We start from the raw sequence: 23754 nt of genomic DNA, 5'->3' as shown, positions 1-23754 counted from the left end.
GTGGTTGGGAGACAGAAATGGAGAGGGAGCAGAAGGCAGAAAATACTGTAACACAGTCATGCATGTGTGTGTGTGTGTCTGTGTGTGTGTGTGTGTGTGTGTGTGTGTGTGTGCGTGTGTGCGTGTGTGTGTGTGTGTGTGGTCATGCCAGGCAGAGGTACAGAGACATCTAGTTGGCTGATTTATAAAATGAATGGGACCAGATGTTGCCCAATAGCCAGGGATAATGCCAGTCATTTGTAAGCACAAACAGCTTCAGTCAGACCACCACAAGAGAATGTCACAGCTATTTTTTGTGTTATGACAATAATAGGCCGAAGCAGAAACCTGGTCTTTGATGCCAACTCTGTTGTTGCTTAGTTAAAGCATATGCATGTCTTATATACTGTCATAGGTGTGCATGTTAATATGCTAAATATCATGTGTTGTAGAGTTTTATATTGTGCTGTGTTCAAGTAGAAATACAATAGAATGACATGAGTCTCACTATATTTTTCTGACTTTTGGTCTTCTCCTCACATCCCTCTTCCTTCTCTCCTTTCCCGCACCTATTTCCTGTCCTCCTCTCCACATTTCTCCTCAGGGAGTCCCCGTGCCTCAGCCTCAGCCCTGCATTTCCCCTCCTCCTCTATCATCCAGCAGTCCAGCCCGTATTTCACTCACCCCACCATACGCTACCATCACCACCAGGACCCGCTTAAGGAGTTTGTGCAGTTTGTGTGCACCGACGGCACAGGACAGCCGAGCACACAGGTAAGTGATCTATGTGTTTGGGAAAGGGTGGCAGAGGGGATGAAGACATAAAAAATAAAATACTACTTGATACTGATTACATCTTCGTTCAGGTTTGTAGAAAATAGCAGCAAGATTCCGATAATAAATCAGCATCATAATCATAGATAAAACGACCGCTGCGGCATTTTATATCATATTTATTGGAAAAACAGGTGTTACAAGTTCAAGGGGTCCTAGACCTGGGAATAGAGCAATATTTATGAAGTTGAGCAACTTTGCCAGGGAAGAGGAAAAACTGTTGTAGAGCAAACAGATCAACAAGAGAAAGCAGCCAGATGTGCTGAAGCAAAAGAAAACATCAACTGGAGAGGGAAAACGTTCGGGAAAGGAGCCAAACGACTTTTGACGCATCTTAGGTTCAACATCCAATCCTCATAATCTTTTGGTTAGAAGAAGATCCTGCCAATATATTGTATCCATCTGGACACAACAGGTACTTAGATAATCACCAGCAACAACAGTTGAGAGTAAAGTGGTTGAAATAAATTTATTGTGTAGCAGAAAGGGGATAACAAGATTAGGTTTGTGAGGGCAACTGGCAGTGGATTCAAGGAAACAGTTTGTAATTCCTCAGGAGATAGTAAACTCAAATGGGAGGTTAGACCAGACCTGGTGTTGTGGTCAGAGTCACAGTAGATTACGTTCTCTGAGCTCACAGTGCCATGGGAGGATGCAGCAGCTGTAACTCATGAAGGAAAAATGCTCAGGCTGAAGTTAGCAGCTGAATTGGGCCAGCAAGGTTACAAAACTGGGAAGGAGCAACTGAGTTTTTCATTTTCAGACAGATCAAGATCAGCAGTGTTTGGAAAGTTAGGTATCCATGGGTTGAACCTGAAGCAAACATTAAAGACCACAGGTGTATTCTAATAGTTGTCTATCAAGCCCTTGTTGACCAGCTGCCATTGAAGTGATGCTTCTTTACTTACTATTTCAACATTTTTCTACACGCTGCATTGAGGTCAAGATCAACTAATATTTAGCAAACCACCTTGCCATGAGAGTGCCAAGGGGAATTTAAAGACAGTTATTGAAACACACTGAGTGTCAGACAAAGTGTAGAAGTTGTGGAGTAACAGATTACATGAAACAGTGTTACAGATTTAGGATAGATTCAATTTACAGGGAAAAAAAGACCATAAGATTACAGATACATTTATTAAAAGTGGGATTATTAGAAGGATCACAATTTTTTAAATAAATAAGGATATACTACCATGCACTGTAAAACTCCCAAATGTAAGCAGGGCAGGAACAAGAGAGCAAAATAACTCACTGATCAACAACGGTGTGAGCAGAGGATGATACCATGTGGCATGTGCAGGTTTGGGTGGGTGTTGGGAGAGTAGGCAGGGAAGGTCATTACACACTATGGCAGTTTCAAAGACTCGGACAAATATTTAAAAGCAATATTAAGTTTATGACAGCTTGTGGTGCACATAACAGCTCTCCACTGAGATGACTTTGTGTGTGTGTGTGTGTATCGTGTCTAGAGCTGACACTGTGTCACTGGTCGCCGAGCATGTTCAAGACTGAATGAGTTAGAAAAACTCAGACGTATCACACAGATAGAACTGAATAAAGGACACTGTCAAGCCCATGATGCTTCTGCAAAGATTCCTGCCACTGTCATTCCTCTGCGAAGACCTGTGGAGGAGGACAAAGCTCTCGTAGAGTGGGTATGAATACCTGGTGGGGGGTCTTCCCCAGGTGTGACATACAGTACGCCTATGTGATAGCTTCACACAGCCAGTGGGCCAAGCGCTGTTCCATCAGAGGCTTTCCTTGCACATCATGTGTTGGGCACATTCATTGTAGATCCATAGGCTGCTGCCTGAATTTGGTTTTTGAAAAGTTTTTCTTTAAAAAAAAACTTTGAGCAGAGGACACATTTTTAATACTAAAAATATTGGTTCCCCACTTTCTTTTCTAAGGTTATATTGTTCTTTTGTCTTAGAGAATACACTTAAAGTAAAGTAAAAGTCATCCTATTGATATTTTTTTTCTTTATTCACATATTTGTTGTTGAGGTAATCCAGGAGGAACAGAAAGTAAACAAGTTACGTTACTTTAATATTGTGATACTTGGATTAGGTTACATTTTTTAACAGGTAAGTAGTAATTGTATTGGAATACATTTCTAAAGTAACCTTTTCAACCCTGGTTGTTGATGACAAGGGAAAATTGACTGCAGAAGTTACCTGGAGCACAGTTGAGCCTTTTTTGTGATTCTGTGGGACTAAAAATCAATGAAATATTGGTAGAGGGGTGCCTCGTTTGATAACCCTCATAACATACCCACACTTACTCACTCAAAGATAGATTTTAAAACATTACAACAAGAACACAGTATAAAGCTGGTTGTCAAGTGTTTGCAAAACTTCTTCTGGCCTTACATGGACATACATTCACTAAGGTACAAGCTGCTGGTTAGTACTGTAAACCTCTACTGTAAACTTGGCCTTCTGAGCAACTTTGAAACGACTTGTCAAATCCTTTTTTCATGTCCTGTTATTCTCTGTTCTCATTACTTCCCACACTTAAGTCAGTGTACAGTAATGCGAGAAGATGCACTCACATTATGCACAGACACTTGCACGAACTGACACCCTTTTTACAGCGCTGCTTGATATAATTCTTACATTGCACTATAATAACTTTCCTAGTGAACGACTCCATTTTTCTCTTCTCCTTGTGTGTGACAATGTTCATCGCTTTTTCCTTTTCTTAGTTACCCAATTAATTTTGGCCAGACTGTCTGATATTTTTGTTTAGTTTTAATTTTGAGTTTGGTGACCTCTCTTGTCCCTGTGTATGTATGTATGTATGTATGTATGTATGTATGTATGTGTGTGTGTGTGTGTGTGTTTTAGTTTGTCGTGGTGAACTTGGCCCTCCTTGTAAGCATGTTTGTTGATATACAGGTGTGTCTTACCCTTGGATGTGACTCTGTACAGTGCGTGTGAGTAACTTTATGTTGTGTATGTGTGTGTGTGTGTGTGTGTGTGTGTGTGTGTGTGTGTATGTGTGTGTGCCTGGCTCCCTGTGTACTGTATGATCTCGGGGTGTCTCCTGCTCACCCTGTCTGTATGGTCCGTCTGCAGCCTAATGGAGGTGGCCAGAGCAAAATGCCGGGCTCCTTCCTGCTGCCCCCGCCACCCCCGGTGGCACGCCCTGTGCCCCTCCCCATGCCCGACTCTAAAAGCATCAGCACGCCCACTGACGGCGGACTCAGCTCACCCGCATCTCCGTGTAAGTCATCCCCCACTCCCACTCCCCTCCACAAACCCCCAGTATTGCCCCAGTCTCCCCACAGTTTTATCATGTAGGCCAAAACAATGTCAGGCTCCCATAGTTTTATTAGGTCTTAGCTTTATCTTATTTGGCCTCTTTTCCAAGAGATTCTGCTTCGGGTGTGTTAGGCTAGGACAGACATAGCCATCATAGAAGTCTCAGGATTTATGTGCAATTCAGAAACAAAGGCGGCTTTCTGTGTAATCTTGTACAAATACTGAAAAAGCACAGATTTGGGACTTCTACAATGGCTACTCCTGTAGTTTTTCATTGTTTGGCCATTAGCTCACCGTACACTTCCAGTAAGGTTGCAGTCTGCTCAGTCAAACACTCAGCAGCCCCAGGAGCTTGACTCTAATTTCATCCATCACCTGATGGACTGTACTGTACTGTACTGTACTGTACTGTACTGTACTAGAAATATCCAATTCTATTGAGGCAGAAGCCACGCCTTTGCCAAACCAGAGATCCTCTTTCAAGCTCTTCTGTAACTCTTGCTCTCACTTACTCTGAAGTTCAGTCTCCCTTTCTCTCCTCGTGTCTTTGCAAACCACCTCAGCCTCTTTCCCCCACCCTTTCTCTTTACTCAAGAACTTTTTACTCTCTCTTTTTCTCTCACTCTCTGGTGTTGGATTTCCTGCTAGCACCACAAGAGGCAGTGTAGTTTCTCTCCCTTCTTTTTGATGTGTTTTGTAGTTTGGGGGGAAGCAGAGCAGAGCAGGGCCCTGTGCACGTTGCCTCTGTAGCCGCAAGCCTTTGATCAACGCAGACTTTGCATGCCTGTCTGTGACAGCGGCAATACAATCTACCCCCTTCTCTCTTTTTTTTTTGCTTTCTTCTTTTCTTTATTTGATATATTCTCACATCCTCCTTTCTTTGTTCATTTTTCCCTTTATTTCTCTCTTTTTTTCTTTTTAAGGGAACAAAATTAGGGCAGTTGGCGTGGACTCCAAAAAAACATCATGCCCCACTTTACCCACCCAATCCCCTCGTCACTTTCACACAAATCTCACAACAATTAAAAATTGAGAACAACAAAAAACATGGAAATCACAGTGAAACAAGAACTACCCAGTCTCTCTAAACATGAATGATAAAATCTTATCAAACCTGTCTAATTAGTGCTGCACTGGGGGAGCAGGAGAGAGGAGTGTTATCAGGGAGCGGTGAGGCTTTGGTTGGTTGCACCCAGACAGGTGCAGTGCGAGAGTCGGGCCACGGGAGAGGCACACCAAGAGGGGGCACTGGACGGAGCATCCGGGGCACCTTCTCCTCCTTTTGTTTTGACTTTTTCTCCTCTTCCTGTCCTATCAACCTTTCCTCCCCTCCCCCCTTCCAACTCTCTCAGATTAACGTGTCACTTTATTATTTATTTATATGAGTATTTATATAAATAAATATCGTACTTTTCGTACTCTTTTTCTCATTCCGGTGGCTGTTATCACTGTTTTTTTTTCTACTCCCTCTAATTTTGTCTCTGATTCTCAAGTAATTACAGTCATAAAAAACACACACATATGGCTCACTCTCACTCATGCATCAGTTTCCAGCCCTGTCACTGTCACCCCCACACATCCCCATCCCCTCAACCTCACTCAAGTCATGCACAGCAAAAGTTTTACTCAGCTGCCATGTTGGAGTCCAGTGAGCACAACTGCCCTAAATTTGATCCTGTGGCATCACTGAATGGTGTCACTTTGTAGGCAAAATGCGCCTCTTAACCTGGTAAACGTAAATGGAGCATTGGTTACCACTGGTGATGAATACAGTTCCTCCACCAGTTGACCTTGTTATTATGTCTACAGTGAGTCCTCAGTGTTTTTTTATGATTAGAGTGGCTTATTACTGAGGCCAGGGGCTGCTGAGGAGCATCAGTGACTAACAGCACAGCCATATTTGGGGGAAATAGCTTCCTCATGTTAGCTCTATTCATTGCAGACTGTACTTCCCCTTGTTAACCACAGATTACATGGATAAGTGAAGGAAAATAACAATTAACCTGCCCACAACATGAACAAATCATCCATGTGACTAATAGGGCATCAGTATCCCTGACCCTTACTGTCTGTTCAGAATAATTCATTTGACAGTGATATGTAGTCCTGTAGTGAGTTAATCTTACAGTAAAATATACAGATAATAATGATGAGAGCATCAAACTCTACTATGAGCTCAGTGTGTATGTGTGTGTGTAAAAGCATGTACACACTTGTCTCTCTCTGTTTATAGCATACTCCACGCCAGGCTCCACAGCTCCCAACCGGTTTGTCGGCATCGGAACACGGGACAACTTTCTGAATATCCCCCAGCAGACTCAGGTACCCCGCCAGCCTCCCTCATTTAATTAACATCCACCCATCCACGTCTCCCTCCTCCTCCTCTGTTTTTATGTCTTCTTTTAATTTTCCCTCATTGCTGCAAGCGTGACTCTGCACAATGCTGCACATAGATGTTATTTTAAAGTGCACCTCTACTGTAGGCATATTCGGGTTTAAAGGGACAGGCATGTCATTCAGAGCGAAGGCTCTGATACAGAGGTAATACTCAGACAATGACTCTGCATTGGCAATGTTGTACAATTAGCAATTTACCCGATGGCACCAGCGTTGATCAACGGTATGAATATTTCGCTACTCTGAAAGATGAGATGACATCTGTTGTCATCTCAGAACCATTACCTGCATCATTTGCTTAACCAGGACCTGAATATGTTGACAAAACACTCCCACGTCAGGGTCAGCTTATTAGCTATTTCTGGAGCTTTCACTCGAATCACATAATCATCACCAGTAGATGGAGTTTGCTCAGTCTTCATTGATGATCCAAGGATCTTATGACAGTGGTAGCTGTTTCAAAAACGAAGAATGTTTCTAGCTTGGATGTCAACAGATTTATCTCCATGAAAACTGAGAAAACAATGTCTGATGGGGAAGACTGATGTGGTCGAAAGGTCTGGAAAAAGCTAGTAAGTGGACCTTTCAGTTGTTGAGAACTTTAAACTTTCATGCTATGCTTTAATGCAATTTACCATTTTAAAGCTTTCATACTCAAAATGTGTGGTTAAAATTAGTGGTTGTTTGATTGATGATGTACTTCCACACCCGACACAATACCATCTGAAATTAATGCAGGGGAATACTGTGAATGCTATAATGGACCAGGGGTGCATACATTTATACAGACATAATCATTTGTTTGCAAACTTGCCCACCTACTTTGATTCAAAGTGTTGCCCGTGTATCAAGGCCTTAAGTTTCAGTATTGGTTTACACTTTCTGTACCACAGTAGTTTCCCCACAGTGAATGTAAGCAGTGCCAGTGACTTTCAGCTCCAGCAGTGTTGATTTATCTCTACTCGGCTCTACAGTGTGTATTAGTGCAGCGTGTGAGGCCAGTAGTGCACTACATTGTGGTTTCAGCTTTGGCTGTGCTCTGCCACTGGGCTGCAGTGTCTTGGGCCTCCTCCATCACCAACACAACTTTTCTCATTAGGGGCTAACCGCACCTGCCTGCAGCCAACTCGGCTCTCCTGTCCTCCCCACACATGGAAACAATCTGCATTCCTCCTCAGCACAGCTCTGCTCCGCTGCTCTGCTCCCCCCCCCCCTCCCCCCCATGCATCAGCAGCCCACCCTCTCTCTCTTTCTCGCCCTCTCTCCTCCTGCTGCTCCCTCTAGTATTTTCAAGCTCCCCACCTGCACCACTCTCCCGCAGATGTATCCCTGGCACTGAGGGGACATCCAAATACGGTCCAAATGTGTGCAAGCGTGTATTGCACACACGCACATACACTTCAGCCCTGTGCCAAAACTCTTGCCCCTCATTTTCCTCCTAACAACGGGGTTTTTACAACAGCTTACATCTGTTCAGAGCGCTTATTATCTCCTGCTATTGCTTATCAAACATTATTGAAAAATGTCCACTTTGAGCATTTCTGTCGGATTTACAGCACACACAGGGACAACCTGGGCACTGGTATCAACTGCTCCCAGTTAGCTGAGCCTAGTAGGTCAGTAACAGCCCCAGCCAGAGTGAGTAACAGAGGTCTCTGCCTATCCTGCTGTTCTCTGGCATATGGAGAGGTTCAGACGATGGCCCTGCCAGCTCGCCTCACCGCCTGCTAGCCAACTAGCCAAGACAGAGGGAGCGAGTCTTCCCACTGCTGTCAGGGCAAGACGCTGAGAAAAGCTGGTCTGAGGAGCTCTCTGGTGGTGAGACCTCAGCCATGCAGGAAGAGAGATGGAGATAGGGGAGAAAAGAAAGAGGGACTGAGAGAAAGGGAGGGAAAAAAGAGAGAGGGAGTTAGTTGAAGCTCGCTGCACTCCACAGTCACGTCCCGGCTGTCTGGTTGCTGTGGGCAACCAGACATGATGTCATAGGCAGTTGAACTTGGACGAAGGGGGGGTTAGAGAGAGAGAGAGGGGGGGGGTCACTTTCCACTGCCAAGGATTACATTGGGAGAGCCAGAGTGAGAGAGGGGAGAAAAGAGAAGGGGGTTAAGGGAAGTTGGAGCCAGGAGGAGGAGTTATCTCCAAACACCAAAGAATTATGGGTAGGAAAGAGGGAGGTAGTGAAGGAAAGAAGGGATAGAGTGTGAGTGTTGGTGTGTGTGTGTGTGTGTGTGTGTGTGTGTGTGTGTTGTGAGGGGGGGGGGGGGGATTTCTCTGGGTTTGCACGAATGGGGGACAACAGAGAGTTTGCTGTTAAAGGTGGGGTAATTCGCTGCACTCCCCGGGTCGAGCCCTATGGAATGTCAGCAGCAGCCAGAACGGCTCGGCCTGTGCCAAAGCCTCCTCTCTGCCCTCTTATCAAAGTGAGAAACCGGATCCCTGGAGTAGCTGCCCTCAATAGCGTTACAGTGTAGCCTGAGACCACTCGGGCTCACAGAGAAGAGACATATTAGGAGGATCGCCTTACATGTAAACTAGTAGCGCATGACAGGGCAGTTATGGGCCTGCTCATTGGAAAGCCATTCAGAACAACACAAAAAACTGCTGCCCCAATGCTATTTGTAGCTCCGAAATAACACAAGTGTTTTTATTGAAGAAAAAGCTCTAGTCAGCCCTCTTTTAAACACCAAGTGTTTAAGTCAAGGTGGTAACTTTTTCGGCACTGTGTGGGACAACCGAGCTCAGCAAGTACTGACAGTGAGGGAGAAAAGGAGGCATAGATGGCCACCTAGTGGTTGTAGAATTTTTTATACATGTGGCCCCCAACATTTTTTGCCTCTCTTAAAGCAGTCTCCTTGCGACCTCAGCCTCATTTATGTTTGGCATACTGTATGCCTTATGACTGACAACAGAGTCATTTTTTTATTCGTTATATTTTTAGAGACCTGAAGAGGTGAAATTGTCATGTAATCTGCCAGAAAAAAAAACAAAATAATGATCATTTTGTGTATCAAAAATGTGTATCTCTTGACTCCTTGTTGGGGATCTTATGTACTGTTCAAAATGCTGTTCTGTGTTCATACTCTGTTACGTCAACCCCCCTTTACCTCCTTTATTCATATCAATATCATGTATATGTCTGTTGTTGCTAATGTAGTTTAGAGACTAATTCTTTTTTCCTTTTCTCCTCCACAGTCCTGGTTCCTCTGACAAGGCCTCTATGAATCAACAGCTAAAATTGTGTCATGAAAATTGGAAATTTGAAAAACAAACACATCATCGTTGATTAAGAACAGACTGCTGACACTAAAAGTTTCTCTCTCGCCAACACTATTCAAAGTACTACTACAGAACCCGAAAAGACCCCGCCCGACCCTGCCCCGATTCAACACAATTTGAACAGGAGTGTTCATTGCCCTAATGCAGGAGGCTTCAATGAGATTGAGTGGACAGACTCAGAATGCAGAGAAAAATGAGGAACTGTCTCACACACACACACACACCATGAAATGTCAGAAAGGAAACACAATATGGCGACCTGACACATGACCAATTATACATTTGTTGTTTCTTTTTTTATTATTATAATTATTTTTTAATTTTGTTGTCTCCACCATGAAACTCCATGCATTGGCTGGGAGATCCAAAAAAAAAAAAAAAGTAGTAGTAAATGGTGAAATCAGATGTGCAACTTGAAAAGATTGCAACCCAAATTGCACGCCTCCATATCAGTGTATTTCTCAAAGCACCTTTCCTCCAGGTGCCACCCGCCTCCCACCACACCACCACCACCACCAGCGCCGCCCCCCACCACACCACCACCACCGCTGCCCCCCCACCTGGAGCTCAGTGCTGCCCAGGGTCCAGACCAGAACCACAGCCACATGCCTGTGTGTCGCCACACTCTGCTGCTTCATTCGCTCAGCCCTGAGCCTCTTTCATTTCTGATTGGCCAATCATGGTGACACCATCCGATGGTGTGACATATATGCACTAAGTGGCTGGTCTTTGTTTACCTGTCGAAGTATCAGGGCGCCCTGCTGTGGGAGAAGTGATAGCCATGAGGCGAGTGCGAGCGAGTGAACACACGACAGACAGTCATAACACTAACTCTACATGTGCTCTTTCGTCCCCTCACCTATGCACTATTAATTTTTAATAAGGGATGAACAGTATTGCACATCGATGGTCAGATGAGCGATTAGAGAAGTGAGTCGAGGCTGGCTGCCACTACAGAGATGTGGCTGTGCTAACAATCAAGTCTAAACCCTGACACATAGTGCACACACACAAACACACATACACAGGCATGCTTGCATACAGTACATGCAGACCATCCTCTCCAGAATAATCTGTCACACAACCACTCATAATATCATTTTGTTATTATTCATAGACATGGGATTTAATTTACAGTAATGCACACACAGCATTAGCTTCATATTATTAGCTTTCATTTTGTTTGTAGGTGTTTTCTTGTGATTTCTCTCTTTTTTTTTCTTTTTTTTTTTTACAAGATTTGGTTTTGGTTTTGTCTCACTTGGATTGTTTTAACCTTCTCTTGCATGTCATAACATTTTTTTCTTTAGTTTGCAGTAATACGTTTAGCATCACACTCGGATTTCAGTGAAACAGTAACAGCAGTTTCTCAAATCTCTCACGTATGGACAGCACAGTAACAACAGCTCATCACACACATCCCTTGCATTGCTTTACCCTGTATCCCTTAGTCCCGTCACAGGCAAACCCAGAGGAATACACACACACACACACACACACATACAAATGCACACACAGACACACACTTATAAATAGCACACTAACACCAACAACCTGACATAAAATAATAAAGGGAAGCCTTTATATTTGGTTCTCCAAACTGCCTTTGTTAATGGTTTTTCATTCACTTAAGATTTGTCTTTTTAATTTGAGATATTTTTTTCTATGTAAATGTTCACATTTAAATTGCTATTTGGTATTATTTTCATCATGACACAATCCAACAAAAGCCGACCTCACAAAATAACTGGACTGCCTAGCTGTTGGTTCTATTTTGCAGGGATAGTAAACCGGGCTGAGACCCCGTTCTCAGCCTCTCTAGTAACATTAGCTCTATGTACTAAAACCTTATATCAAGACTATAACAATATATCAAAGTGCCTCTGTATTCCCTTCATGCAATTAGTAATAAACTTGACTTCAGGTTCTCTTCCCACATATAAGCTAAAGCTACAGGGAATGGTAGCATTGGTACATGTGGAAACCATTGGCCTAGGACAGATCTTTATAGAGGGCTGCAAACTTCTTTTTTTTTGTAAAGACAGAGAGAGAGAGATCTTATACATATATATTTATGATATATGCTCCTTTTTAACTTTTACTACATGAGCTGGTTGGCAGTCTAGTTATTTTCTGAACTCTCATCCCCCCCTCCCCCTCCCCCCACAACCTGTTTCAGTAACATCACCTTACTGTTACCAGTACGAATCAAACGACACAAGTCATCGCCATCTGCAGCGCAGCATTCTAATACCTAGATGAACATGTCAAAAATCGACAGTAGGTTTGAAGAAAAAAAAAGTGTTTGTTTTTTGATGGAAAGTATTATTATTGAAAAATATGTGTCGATTGAGCCACGTGCAATGCATTGGGTAGATCATTGTGTTTGTCTGTTAGAGATTTTTAAGAAAGCTAAGAGAAAAGAGAAAAAAAAATGTATTTGTTTCAAGTCCATAAGCTCCGGGACTCTAAACTAGAGGGCCATGAAAAATCCTAGTCTTTGTAAGTCGGGGGTATTTGTTTTTATTTCCTTTGTCTCTTTTTTAATGTTTTATGTGTAATCATTTGTTTATAAAAGTGTGGGAGGGCTGAAGGAAAAAAAAATTCTACACAACTTCAAAAGAAAAAATCTCTATTATCAGATGAAACCTGGTGCTTTAACACTATAAAGTACATTCAGAACTATTATAAATGAATGGTAAATGAACAAAAGTAACAGACCATTTAGGAAACAGCATTATTCCTCTCTATTTGTATTCTTCTTCTATTTGTATTGAGTGGGGGGAGAGGTTCCTATTCCTTAAGGTTGTGACACAAAAGGCATTTTGGTTCAACCTTTAGAAAAAAAAAATTCAAACCTATCCTGTCAAGCCTAAGAAACGATGTTCAGATAACTTTACCCATGCACTGCCTGAAACTCACCAGCAAAACAACCCTGAAAAGAACCCTCCCAACTCAGTGCATTTTTATCACATACATTAGCATAAATACATGACAAGTTCCTCCCTGTACTCTGGGAGACGCTTCACATCCAGAAATCTGTTATCCCCATGATCATCTTGACATGTTTATGAATCGATTACTGGATGGAGCTCAGCAGGTTGTGTTATGACAGTTGAAGTGGAAAGAGTATTAAAGCAGACCCTCTGTCTCCTGCACAGAAACAACAGTAAAGGGGCTGAAAGTAGCTTAGAATTAGGCACAAATATGAGGTCTGAACCATTTATGAAACAGGCAGCAAAGGTGAGCCTCTCCCCTGTTCCACCCCCCTCCTCTGTAAATGACTCTTATAGTGCTTGTGCTGTAGTGTATAGTTTCCCAGCAGTTAAAGGTTGTCCCTTAAAAGTGCCTTTTGTTCACAGACTCCATTTTGTAATCCAGATCGCCCCCTTTTTTTTCGAAATGGCTCGAGGAAGCAGGTAGCCACTGAGTGCCACATGGAGGCAAAATGTCATCGCCATTCAGTGCTCAGACAACTTCTTCCTCCGCCTTCGAAATGAATCCCCTCCATTGTACCTCCCCTATATCCTCTCTTCCTTTTCAAAGCCGTATATATACATATATATATGTATGTACTATATATATGTATAGTACATATATGTGTACTATATCTACTATATATATGTATGTACTGTATATATATATAGTACAAAAGGAAGCTGGTGTGAATTAGTTCTTTACTTTTTATTGATAAATGATGACAAAAAAAAATTCTTTTGAAAAGGCAAAAAAACTTGTTCTCGTTCAGCTCTTGCTTTTTTCTTCCCCTCTTGTCTCCACTGTCTGTTTTCTCTTAGACACTGGAGTAGTCTGTAACTGTGTGTCCGTCACTCTCCGTCTCTCCCTCTCGCTCTCTCTCTCCCTCCCGCCCTCTCCGCTGTTGGGAGGGTGAAAAAAAATATTGCCGAAAAACTTTTGTCTGAGCAGAATGCAGTTAGCTCACATGTTATTCTTGTCTGTATGCTTCACATTGTATTACCATACCCATCTTCTTCAGCTTCTCCATTCAACAGCTAATGTAAGTGAACAAATTACGCTGATGGGCTTTTGGGGGTGTCCTTGGGTGGGTTAGGAAGGGATGACAGGGGTCTCAAGGGGTTCGAGTTGAAGAGGTTAAACGGAGACGATTTTGGGATCTCGAGAGCTGAATGAACTGCTTTGGGATGTTGGAAAGGGGCTGCTTTTATTAGGATAAGAGTTTGCTCTTTTGTTTTAGCTATTTATTTTTGGCTTTGTTTTATTTCTCCCCCTTTTTTTTGTTTCCTTATCATTTGGATTTCTTTTAATATTTGCTATCAGGGTATGCTGTCGTTTAGGCTCTCTTTGAGGATGCCTTGGACTGTAAATGAAAGCTACAAGCACCTTATAACCGGACTTGTCCTGCATGAGGCTGAAAAGGGGGGGTTGCATTTCCAGGACATATCCTACATCCATTCAAATCAATCTTCAATCTTTAAAATCTATTTTAAAGTGAAGTATTATTGTTAACGGCGGGCTTCACACAGTGAAACCCTCAGCAGTATTAGCCACTTACAACACACCAACCAGATAGATAAAAGGCCAGCATGAACCTGATCCCTCACATTTTGAGGATTCAGGGAAGTCCCTCCATTTTTCTCCTCTGACCACCTCATGCTGGACTGCTCCGTGTCTTTGTTCTGTTGTTTATTTTGTTCTTTATCTTCTTAAGCGTGTATGGTTATTGGTGTAATAGGCAGCACCCTAGGCCCCCTGACTCCCAGCTCTTCTATGCCTCTGTCTACGCCCTCAGTGCAGCACCACTTCTTTGTGAGAACACCCCCAGAGCTCTAGGTGAAATGCATGTGTTAATTACAGTTTCTTTTCCATAAGAAGAAAAACACAGTTTGAGAAGAGCAGCACCTGATTGAATAAAAAGGATGTTCTTGACTGTACCACCCTGCTGTGCCATGTCCTTCTTTCTATAAACTGGTGCCTGAATAAACTAACAGCTCAATATAATGATATCATTTGATTAATATGTGATTGAGAAAACAGCATTATAACGTGCAGTGTAAATATGAAGTCTTCAAGCCCCAGAGTGAAAAGTTTTTATAGCTAAAGCAGCTTTTATAGCTGAAAGCCTGTAGTCTGTGTGAGCTGTTTTTTAAAGCTCAGACACACTACACCAGGTCAGGTCTGTGGAGGGAAGACACTGACACCTGTACAGTACAGACAGTAAGTGATTGGACAGTTCTAAGTGTTTGTCATTCAGGATATGTGCTCCAGCATTCAGTTTGAAATAAAGTAATCAACACAACAGTAAAGTGCCACGTCTCAGCTTTAATTTTAGTAAGTTTACATTCTTACTGACAGCACTGTGGAGGAGATATTGCACTTTTAACACAGGAGTTGAGTTAAAATGAATTGGGCATTTGGCAGCTTTGTGTCATTGTTTAATGTTAGTACATGCTCTAAAAAAATGTATTTGTAGCTTAGAGTTACCACTGAAACTGAGGTGGACTTGAAGAGTAAAGAGGTGACCATGCAAGCGACAAAGATAATGAGGCTGAGAGAAAAGAGAGAAAATCTATAAGCAAGATCAAAGTTAGTTGGTTCTCTACTTTTTAGAAAGCAGTTCTACATGTGGAAAAGTCAAGTCAAGAATGTGTATCTTGTTACTTCTTTCTATATTGATGTAAACCTACTCTAATTAAAGCCGAGACTCGACATTTAATGTACTTTATTTCAAATTGATTGAGCTGGAGGTTTTTGTTCATGTTTTCTTTATACTAGACACAAATGTTAATATCCAACAGACTGTGGTTTTAAGACATTTAAAAACAAGTATTTTCAGACCTTCTTCTCCAAAGATATGTTAGCTCTTCATGCTGTTTTCCTCGAGGCACTGAAGCAAAGAACTAATGTGTGTTCAAACCAAGGGTGAGTTTAATTTAAAATATTTTTAAAAAAGGGACAACAACAAAAAATAATTGCTTCAAGAAAAAAATATCCTTTTAGTTCATTGTTGGCTAAGCTCCAAAAACTACAACTCCCTTAATTAAACAAATAGCACATTAACTGACTGTCATATGTCTTTCAAAGTCCACATCACCTGTTTGTAATGCAGATTAAAGACATTTTTGTTTCTCCAAACCCCAAATGACAGACTACATCATCTGGGTTATATTTTGACATTATAAACATCTCACAGGCAGAGAAGTGCTTCACCTTTATGTGCAAAAAGTTTCCCTACCTAGTTATAACAAATACTACAATTGATTTATCCAATCCATATAGTTTGTAATATATCATTTTGGGTTATTTACAATCAGTTTTACAAAATATTCTTTTTGCCACTAAAATAAATATTTTTAAACTCATGGCATCTGAGCTTGTGCTAGTCAAAGTATGGAAAAGCTATACATGGGATATGGTTGGTGTTTGTATAATAGAAACTAGCAGAGCAATACACCATCAATGATGATGATGATGATAATTGAAGGCTGGAATAAGATTTTTAAACAATTTTGGCCTGAACCCGAAGCAACATCCTCTCTTGACTACACCAGTGTTTCAGAGCAGTGCTTTAGGCCTCATGGTGTTCTTCCCCCTGTACCCAGTCCTCTGCAGAAGGCTGGACAATGCTGGCCTGTTTTTAATGGGAACAGAAAGTTGATTAATAGCGTGATCGGTCATTATGCCAGACAAAAAAAAACATAAATCTTTCAAAATGTGAAGGTCCCTTTAAAGTTAAAATGAATAACTGTCGAAAGAGAGATCTACTTGCAAGTGCCTGTGGTGCAGGATCAGTTTCCTGGACTGGATGGTATTTGTCGTCACTGTCAGAAAGATCATCTTCCTGTCCTTGTGACGGTGGAGACTGGGGTCCACTTTGCACAGAGTATGGCGGCGGAGGAACTACACCCTGCATGTAGGGAGATTTAACAGATAAATCTTTCAGAGTGCCAAAGTAATAATACTCCAGACTGCAGAGGAGACACTTACCTGAGTGTCCAAGCCTGGTGGAATTGTCTCTGGGTTTGGGTGGCTGTTATTGGAGGTAATTGGTATTGCCGCATGGCATGGTTGAGGAATGTTTTTTTCCGGCTGGATTCCAAAGGATGAAGGTGGAGTCAATGGCGGTGGTGGTGGTGGAGGAGCTGTAGCCTGGATGTACGAAGACTGACATTAGAGAGAGTCATCCCAGTCATAACCAAGATATCTTCTGTCTGATAATACACATTCTGATCAGCCTGTCTGTGAAGCTGAAACATCACACTGGGACACAGGCCTGAAAGCTTGACCCCTACAGTGAAGGGACCTGGTGGCTCTGTTATGCTGTGAGGGGCATTTTGCTGGCATGGTTTGGGTCCACTTGTCCCCTTAGAGGGAAAAGTTACTGCAAAGTTGTTCTGAGTGATCACCTTTATCTATGATGAAACATTTCTCTGCTCTCGGTGGTCTCTTCTAGGATGACACTACCCTGATCCATAGGGCACGAAGTCACTGAATAGTTTAACGAGTATGAAAATGAAATTAATCATATGCTGTGGCCTTCACTGTCACCAGATTTCAACCTAATTGAACACCTATGGGAGATTTTGGAATAATGGTGTTCACCTCTCCAGTCAGCTCAGAGACTGTTGAATCAATGCCAAGGAGCTCTGGCAGTAAGTGGTTACCCAACTAAGACACTTTGTTGGTTTTTCATTTAATTTATCAACCGTAAACTCCCAAATCTTGAGGCAAAGATGTTTTTTTTCCTTAGGCCCAACTGAAGGACTTAAACATGTGATTGTAGCCATAATAAGTGTTATTTTAATGTCACTATCAATATGCTCTTATTTCTGAGGGCACAGATATGCCGGACAGTCACACCATATGACATGTTTGATGTTTGGATCAAAACTCTAAGTATAACTCTTAATACACCCACAACACCTTTGGTATTATCGTATTATATCTTGTCAGAGGAACAACATCTAAATATATATTCTTAAAAAATACAATTTTTTTATCAGTAGGCCTATGTGACACACGGACAGTCAGAATTGTGTTATTCGTCAACCACCCACATACAAAAGTGCATTAAACACTACAATGAATCTGGTGTCAGTAGTGTACTGGTGTCCCCCCCCCCCCTTTATCTTAAAGTGCACTCAATCTTATCCCTAACCCAGGGGACCCCAGCCGTTCCCCGACCAGGTTTCTCTGTAACACCAAACAATAACCAAGGATGTGCTGTTAGGCGCCCTCTTACCATCTCAATCTTTCAGATATCTCTGTGGTCACACTTGACGGGAACCGAGCACCACGTGAGACTAACGGGTCCGTTAAAAAAAACACCGACAGCGTTTACCGACAGAACGACGGTATAGTACCTACTACATAACATAAAGCGACACGACGTGTTTGCAAGTGACCAGCCCAACCCGGAACAACAACATGGCGTTAATATGACCCGCCCCAATAACACACGTGCCTCTATTAAAATCAAAAAGCGATAAAATAAATCATGAAACACTGTTCTCTGAGAGCTGACTGATATATAACCCCCCCCCCTTTAAAAAAACAACTTTAGCTTTAATTGTTATCTTTATGTTAATCATTGTGTCATATTAGCCATTTATTCCCTCGTATGCTATTCATTATGTCATTCTTTATTCCATCTTATGTCATTCATTTCTGAACTGTAGCCTATGTGTGATATGGTGTTTGACTGTTGCTGTTTACACACACACACACACACACACACACACACACACACACACACACACACGTTAAGCAGTGTCATATAGTTCTAACAACTTTATTACAGCCACCTCTTTACATATAGCTTAGCAACATGGCTGATATGTCACTTTACAAAATGTAGGCCAATACATTTTGTAAAGTCATTAAAAATCAGTCACTGTTGCTAAGCAATCATGTGTATATGTAAAAAGGTGGCTGTAATAAAGGTGTTAGAACTATATAACAAACAAACCACCAATAAGGTATTGTGTGTTTTGTTACAAGGGTGAGCAGTAGCCTACTTGATGAACCACAATACAGAGGATGCACAATAAATATTATACCAAGATATGTACAAAAGGTAAAACTTATGGTAGCAAATGTCTCTAAACTGGGAGAAGGTCTTTAAAAGAAAGGCAAGTTAACAGCCTTAAAATAATCAGTCCAAGAGGGCTCACTGTCATACTACCAGTCCTTGCTCTAGCGCCCTATATCCAGTTGACGTCGGTCAGGCCCACACCACCAATGGTCCCTCTTACCACTCCTGGAACCAAGAAAAACAGCCAGCAGTGTGCACTTCATAGACAGGGTTATGTCAATTGCGAGCAGCCTCACCAACAAACCATAGCCATAGGGAACTCACAGCTTTGGGCAGAAGCTCCTGCCTCTGCCAACTGCGTTCAAAGGCCTTCAGTGCACTGCTGTCTCAGGTGTCCAGCCTGCTCTCACCCCTCGCCAAGGCCTCCTCTGCTAACTCTACTCCTCCAGGTGACATCCACTGGTCATCCAAAGGCCTGCGTCTGTCCGCCTGTCTGCATGGGATCCTCCATCATCCGCAAGGTGTGTGGGCTCAGTCCAAAAAGTCCTGTAGTCTAACCTGCTGCTCTGTCTATATAGATAGAGAGAAACCCTCCCCTGAGTCACCACTGGCCGGTGTGGCCAGCCTGTAGCCGTTGATTGGCAGAAGATGTCAGTCCATGTCTGTAATCACTGCCTTCATTGTGTTCATCTGTATCAATTAACTCAAACATGCACGTCAATACACTCAAAGAAAATAATGCATTCAAAATAATAACTAAAGAAAGCAACTAAACACAAACATGCAAATAAATGTTGAACATGTATATAAATAAACAAAATACTCAAACACAACAACAATGATTTTGACGGCAGACACAAACACAACACAGCATAGTACTCAGTAGACATATATGTATCAGATAGATAGATAGATAGATAGATAGATAGATAGATAGATAGATAGATAGATAGATAGATAGATAGATAGATAGAACAGAATCAGCAGGATAAAGTAAGACAAATAATTTGTGTTTTAAAAAATAATTTCACAATAAATTAATTATCTGATGGACTTTTTTAGTAATCAGTGCCTTGTAGGTTTGATGATTAAATGCCATATAGTACTTATACACTTTATTTTTTCTTTTACATTTAAAATATTCTATTCAGGCGGCAGAGCCTCAACAAAACTTCTTGGTGACGATATCCAGTCTTTTGTAAACACGAAAAGCTGTTTTCCCCACCCGTATTCTGTATAGACCCGCCTTACTCTGCCTCTGATTGGCTAGAACTCGTTACCTTCGTTGGTTAGATTGGTTAGGTTGATGCATGAGGAATAATATGATTGGTCAAGATAAGTATATCAACATCAGAGCCAATCAGAGGCAGAGTAGGGCGGGTCTTCTCTGAATGCGGGTGGTAAAAAACAAAAGAAGAAAACGTACACTAGACACCTGAGAAAATTAGGTCACTGTTACGATTAAAATCTGTGTCACTTTCTGTTTTACTGGACACCGTGTCTCAACACTGTATCGCATCTGATTCTGTCAAGTAAGCGTTGTCGCTTTTCCCATCGATGTATATACGGATTAACAAACAACCAGCTAACTAAAAGCTAACGTCAAGACCAGACACACATCTCAGACGGCGGCTGGTTAGTTTTGCTCTACCTAACGCCTCATCAGTGTCTGTCAGCCTTCAGAAAGACGTCCACACTCTAATGGTGGCCTCAGTTCAATGGGGAACTGTCTGTTTTCTCAAGGTGCGGATGATCTGTCGCTGCTGAACGAGTCCGAGGGGGGCAGTCTACCCGGAGAGCCTCCGCCGCCCTACGAGGTGAGCAGCCCCGGGACTGAAGCACTGCTCTAGGGCTCTAAGAGCAAACAATGCAACCATGGCATCTCCGTAAAATCAACAGGCCATAAAAGCTACTAATCAAAAACCTCGAGAAAATTGTGCCAAGAGGTTAATTCTTTTAGGTTTCACACAGTATAAACATAAGGTATTTTTCAGTCACATTACCTGGTTATACCGACACCGAGAACCGATCCGATACCAGCTGTATGCCTTACTCAGTAGAAGAGACCATTATTTTATAGTTAAGGCAACACTGACTTCAACATTACTTCCTTAACATTATAAAACAAAACTCCCCAGCGATATTTGAATCAGTATTGACCTGGTTTTTACCTCCTATAAATATAATAATTCTAATATGAAATACAATTTAAAATACTACATTATCCTTGTTATTCCTTTTATTGCAAACACACGTGGACATTGCAGACCTTTGTACTTTTTTGTCATCACTAGAAGGAGCTTGTTCCTTATCTTTTCTTTCATTTTGATGTGATGAAGGCCTTCTGGGTCTGGAGCAAGGACTTGTTTTCCATATTTTTAGCTTCATCAATGACCCTTATATTTGTACTTCATATGGTGTTATTATGTTTTTCCCAACACAAGAATAGTTGCTTTCAGTATATTGTCAATTCTTTATTTTTCTTTATGTATAACCACTAAACTGTTGCTCTACCTGACTTGTTATCAGGGTTAGTGCTAATAAATAACTTTTCTAACTAATCTAGGTCACTACATGGACAGCAACCAACAGTTACAACCTAAGCCAAAAAATGGTTATGCAATACGCAATTAATGTTTATTGCCATCCAAACACTTACTTAAATTGCATCACAGGAATGGAAACTATGTGTGTGTGTTGTACATTTTTAGGACTGCTACTAACGATTATTTAGATTATGGATCTGTACGTCATTTTCTCAATTAACTGATTAATTATTACGGACAATAAAATGTCAGAAAATGCTGAAAAAATGATCACTGTTTCCCAAAGGCCAAGGTAATATTCTTAAATGTACCTTTGTTAAGACGGAACAGTCCACTAACTAAAGATATTCAGTTTACCATCATAGAAGACCATTCACTTTTAAGAAGATGGAATCAGAATTTGGACTAAAAAATTATTAATTGGTTATTCTAATGGTATTGTTCCATAGATGACACGTTTTTTTGTTCCTTCTTCTCCAGGAGCACACCCATCCAGTGCCTGTGTACCATCCCAACCCAGGTGAGAGTCGTCTGGCTAGTCAGCTGACGGAGGAGGAGCAGGTCCGCATCGCCCAGCGCATCGGCCTCATCCATCACCTGCCCAGAGGCATCTTCGACCCGGGCTCTGACCCTGCTGACAAGAAAGTTAAAGAGTGAGTCTCAAATAGTGGTCACGCTGTCATTCAACATTGACAAAACTCATCACGTCGTCATTAGTTTTTTGTGAACTATTTAAGTACCATTTTTAAATAAAGCTTTAATCCAAGCCTTTTGATTGATCAACACAATTATGTTTTATACATCAAAGACGTTTACAGCTATAGACTTAAAATGTAGATGATGGTACAGATGGACTAAATCATTGTTGTACAGAGCTTTGTGTTTATTTGAATATGATATCAGCAGTGTAGCTTATAGTAAATCAGCAGGCTGCTACATGTCCATGCGTTTGAAAATCTGTAAAAATTAATCTATTTTACAAACAAGTTATTTTCATGTGTGAAGATGAGTACGAAAGAGGAGGACTAACAGTTTCTCTCCTCTAGGTGTGTGATCTGCATGATGGATTTTGAGTACGGCGATCCCATTCGGTTCCTTCCTTGCCTTCACATCTACCACATTGACTGCATTGACCCCTGGCTGATGCGCTCCTTCACCTGCCCCTCCTGCATGGAACCAGTTGACGCAGCGCTGCTATCCACTTACGAAACTAACTGAGCAGCCCCTGGTGGCTGCTCCTGCCTAAAAGTAACTGCACCTTTTTAGCCAAAACTGTCTTAGCTGTTCAAACAGGTAGCCAAGGTAAGATGGTATTATGCAGATCTCTGGAGCGTGTTTAAGAATGCAGAAAGATGTTGAAAGCTGTACCCGACAGTACATTTGTTTGGTCTGATATGTACAGATTTGGGCTTTTGAAACTCTTTGCCTTTTACAGTACGACAGTGTGCCAAATTAAGTGAGATGAAGAATATGGAAAGCTGTCCAAGTAGCAAAATATTACTCCAAAGTAATTTCATGTTTATATGACTGACTTTTATTTTTTAATTTGGGATTTTTAAGGTAATTAGATGCATTTCACCAATGTCATTTACCTCCTCTTTCAAGATGTAATGTGCAATAGGTAATATGAATAGAGAGGATGCAGAAAACTGTGGTCTTAGTGAGCATCATTTTTTGTCACAAAGGCCAGTGAAAGTTATAGTGTTATTCAAATCAACCTGTGGCCTTCATTGCCTTCCCCCACGTCTACTGAAATGCAATCATCAATCAGTCTGAAAAACAACCTAAGTCTGTCCTGAGCAGAGACTTGAGGTCCCATAACCATTTATGGTGTCATTTCAGCTTTTGATTTGAAGATTGGTTATACTTTATTTGTCTCGCGTTTTGTTGTCTGTACTTAAGTTTTTCCTTCTAAGCTGCTTTTACAGATGTGGATCTGTTTTTTTGCCTTTCCACAATATCGAGCCTCTCTTTGCTTTTCCTCTGTTTTGTTTCTTGTGTCTGTGTGTCTGTGTGTCTGTGTGTCTGTGTGTGATTTTAAAAAAGTGAGCACATTTTGGCCTTCACTTTTTGACACACCTTCAAAGGGCTGTTTTAGGCTTCAGACCTGTTTTTAGGGTTAAGTTAGAATTGGTTTGAATTATGTTCAGTTTAGGGTTAAGGTTATGCATTTAGTTGTGATGGTTAGGGTTAGGGGCTAGGGAGTGCTACATGTCAATTAACTTCCTTACTAAGATAGCTATACAAATGTGTGTTTTATTGTTTACTGTCAGTGACATTTACAAAGAGAAGATAAGCTGTGCAATCCCCCATAAAGCACCTTGGTATCCCTAGCACCATTGTCTGTTTTCTTATGTATACACGTGTGTATTGAGGGGATTGTGGTTGGAGATTCACTTGTTAAGGTAACGTTGTGAGTTAACCCTGTTAGTTGTAAACC

General features: G+C 41.6%; 3 protein-coding genes across 13 annotated transcripts in view; 2 read left to right on the top strand and 1 right to left on the bottom strand.

Annotated features, from left to right (window-relative positions):
- Positions 1 to 14668, top strand: part of LOC128368113 (nuclear factor 1 X-type-like) — a 109618-nt gene extending 94950 nt beyond the window's left edge. For 6 of the 10 annotated variants that reach the window (XM_053328876.1, XM_053328884.1, XM_053328900.1 and 3 more), the window contains 4 exons: positions 584 to 753; positions 3897 to 4044; positions 6316 to 6404; positions 9672 to 14668. In XM_053328876.1, coding sequence (XP_053184851.1) covers positions 584 to 753; positions 3897 to 4044; positions 6316 to 6404; positions 9672 to 9686 — 422 coding nt within the window. In that variant the 3' untranslated portion in view covers positions 9687 to 14668. The remainder of the gene's footprint in view (positions 1 to 583; positions 754 to 3896; positions 4045 to 6315; positions 6405 to 9671) is intronic. The other 4 variants (XM_053328924.1, XM_053328932.1, XM_053328909.1 and 1 more) reach the window with 2 other exon arrangements.
- A 380-nt stretch (positions 14669 to 15048) lies between these two features.
- On the bottom strand, positions 15049 to 18058 carry LOC128368284 (uncharacterized). 2 transcript variants are annotated; one of them, XM_053329085.1, is made up of 4 exons: positions 17977 to 18058; positions 16722 to 16883; positions 16500 to 16641; positions 15049 to 16365 (listed from the first exon to the last, which is right to left on the bottom strand). In XM_053329085.1, the coding sequence occupies exons 1-4, from the start codon at positions 17977 to 17979 to the stop codon at positions 16310 to 16312; spliced, it is 363 nt and encodes a 120-aa protein (XP_053185060.1). In that variant the 5' UTR covers positions 17980 to 18058; the 3' UTR covers positions 15049 to 16309. The 2 variants fall into 2 exon arrangements, with proteins under 2 accessions (XP_053185060.1, XP_053185051.1); XM_053329076.1 differs by having other exon boundaries at positions 16504 to 16641.
- A 2278-nt stretch (positions 18059 to 20336) lies between these two features.
- rnf11a (ring finger protein 11a) lies at positions 20337 to 23323 on the top strand. Its single transcript, XM_053329065.1, has 3 exons — positions 20337 to 20585; positions 21795 to 21967; positions 22361 to 23323. The coding sequence occupies exons 1-3, from the start codon at positions 20487 to 20489 to the stop codon at positions 22530 to 22532; spliced, it is 444 nt and encodes a 147-aa protein (XP_053185040.1). The 5' UTR covers positions 20337 to 20486; the 3' UTR covers positions 22533 to 23323.
- The last annotated feature ends 431 nt before the right edge of the window (positions 23324 to 23754 follow it).

The sequence above is a fragment of the Scomber japonicus genome, chromosome 2 (genome assembly GCF_027409825.1).
Source record: "Scomber japonicus isolate fScoJap1 chromosome 2, fScoJap1.pri, whole genome shotgun sequence".
In the NCBI taxonomy this organism is placed as follows: domain Eukaryota; kingdom Metazoa; phylum Chordata; class Actinopteri; order Scombriformes; family Scombridae; genus Scomber; species Scomber japonicus.
The sequence above is the reverse complement of the archived record's forward strand: the minus strand, read 5'-3'. Positions and strand labels throughout refer to the sequence as shown.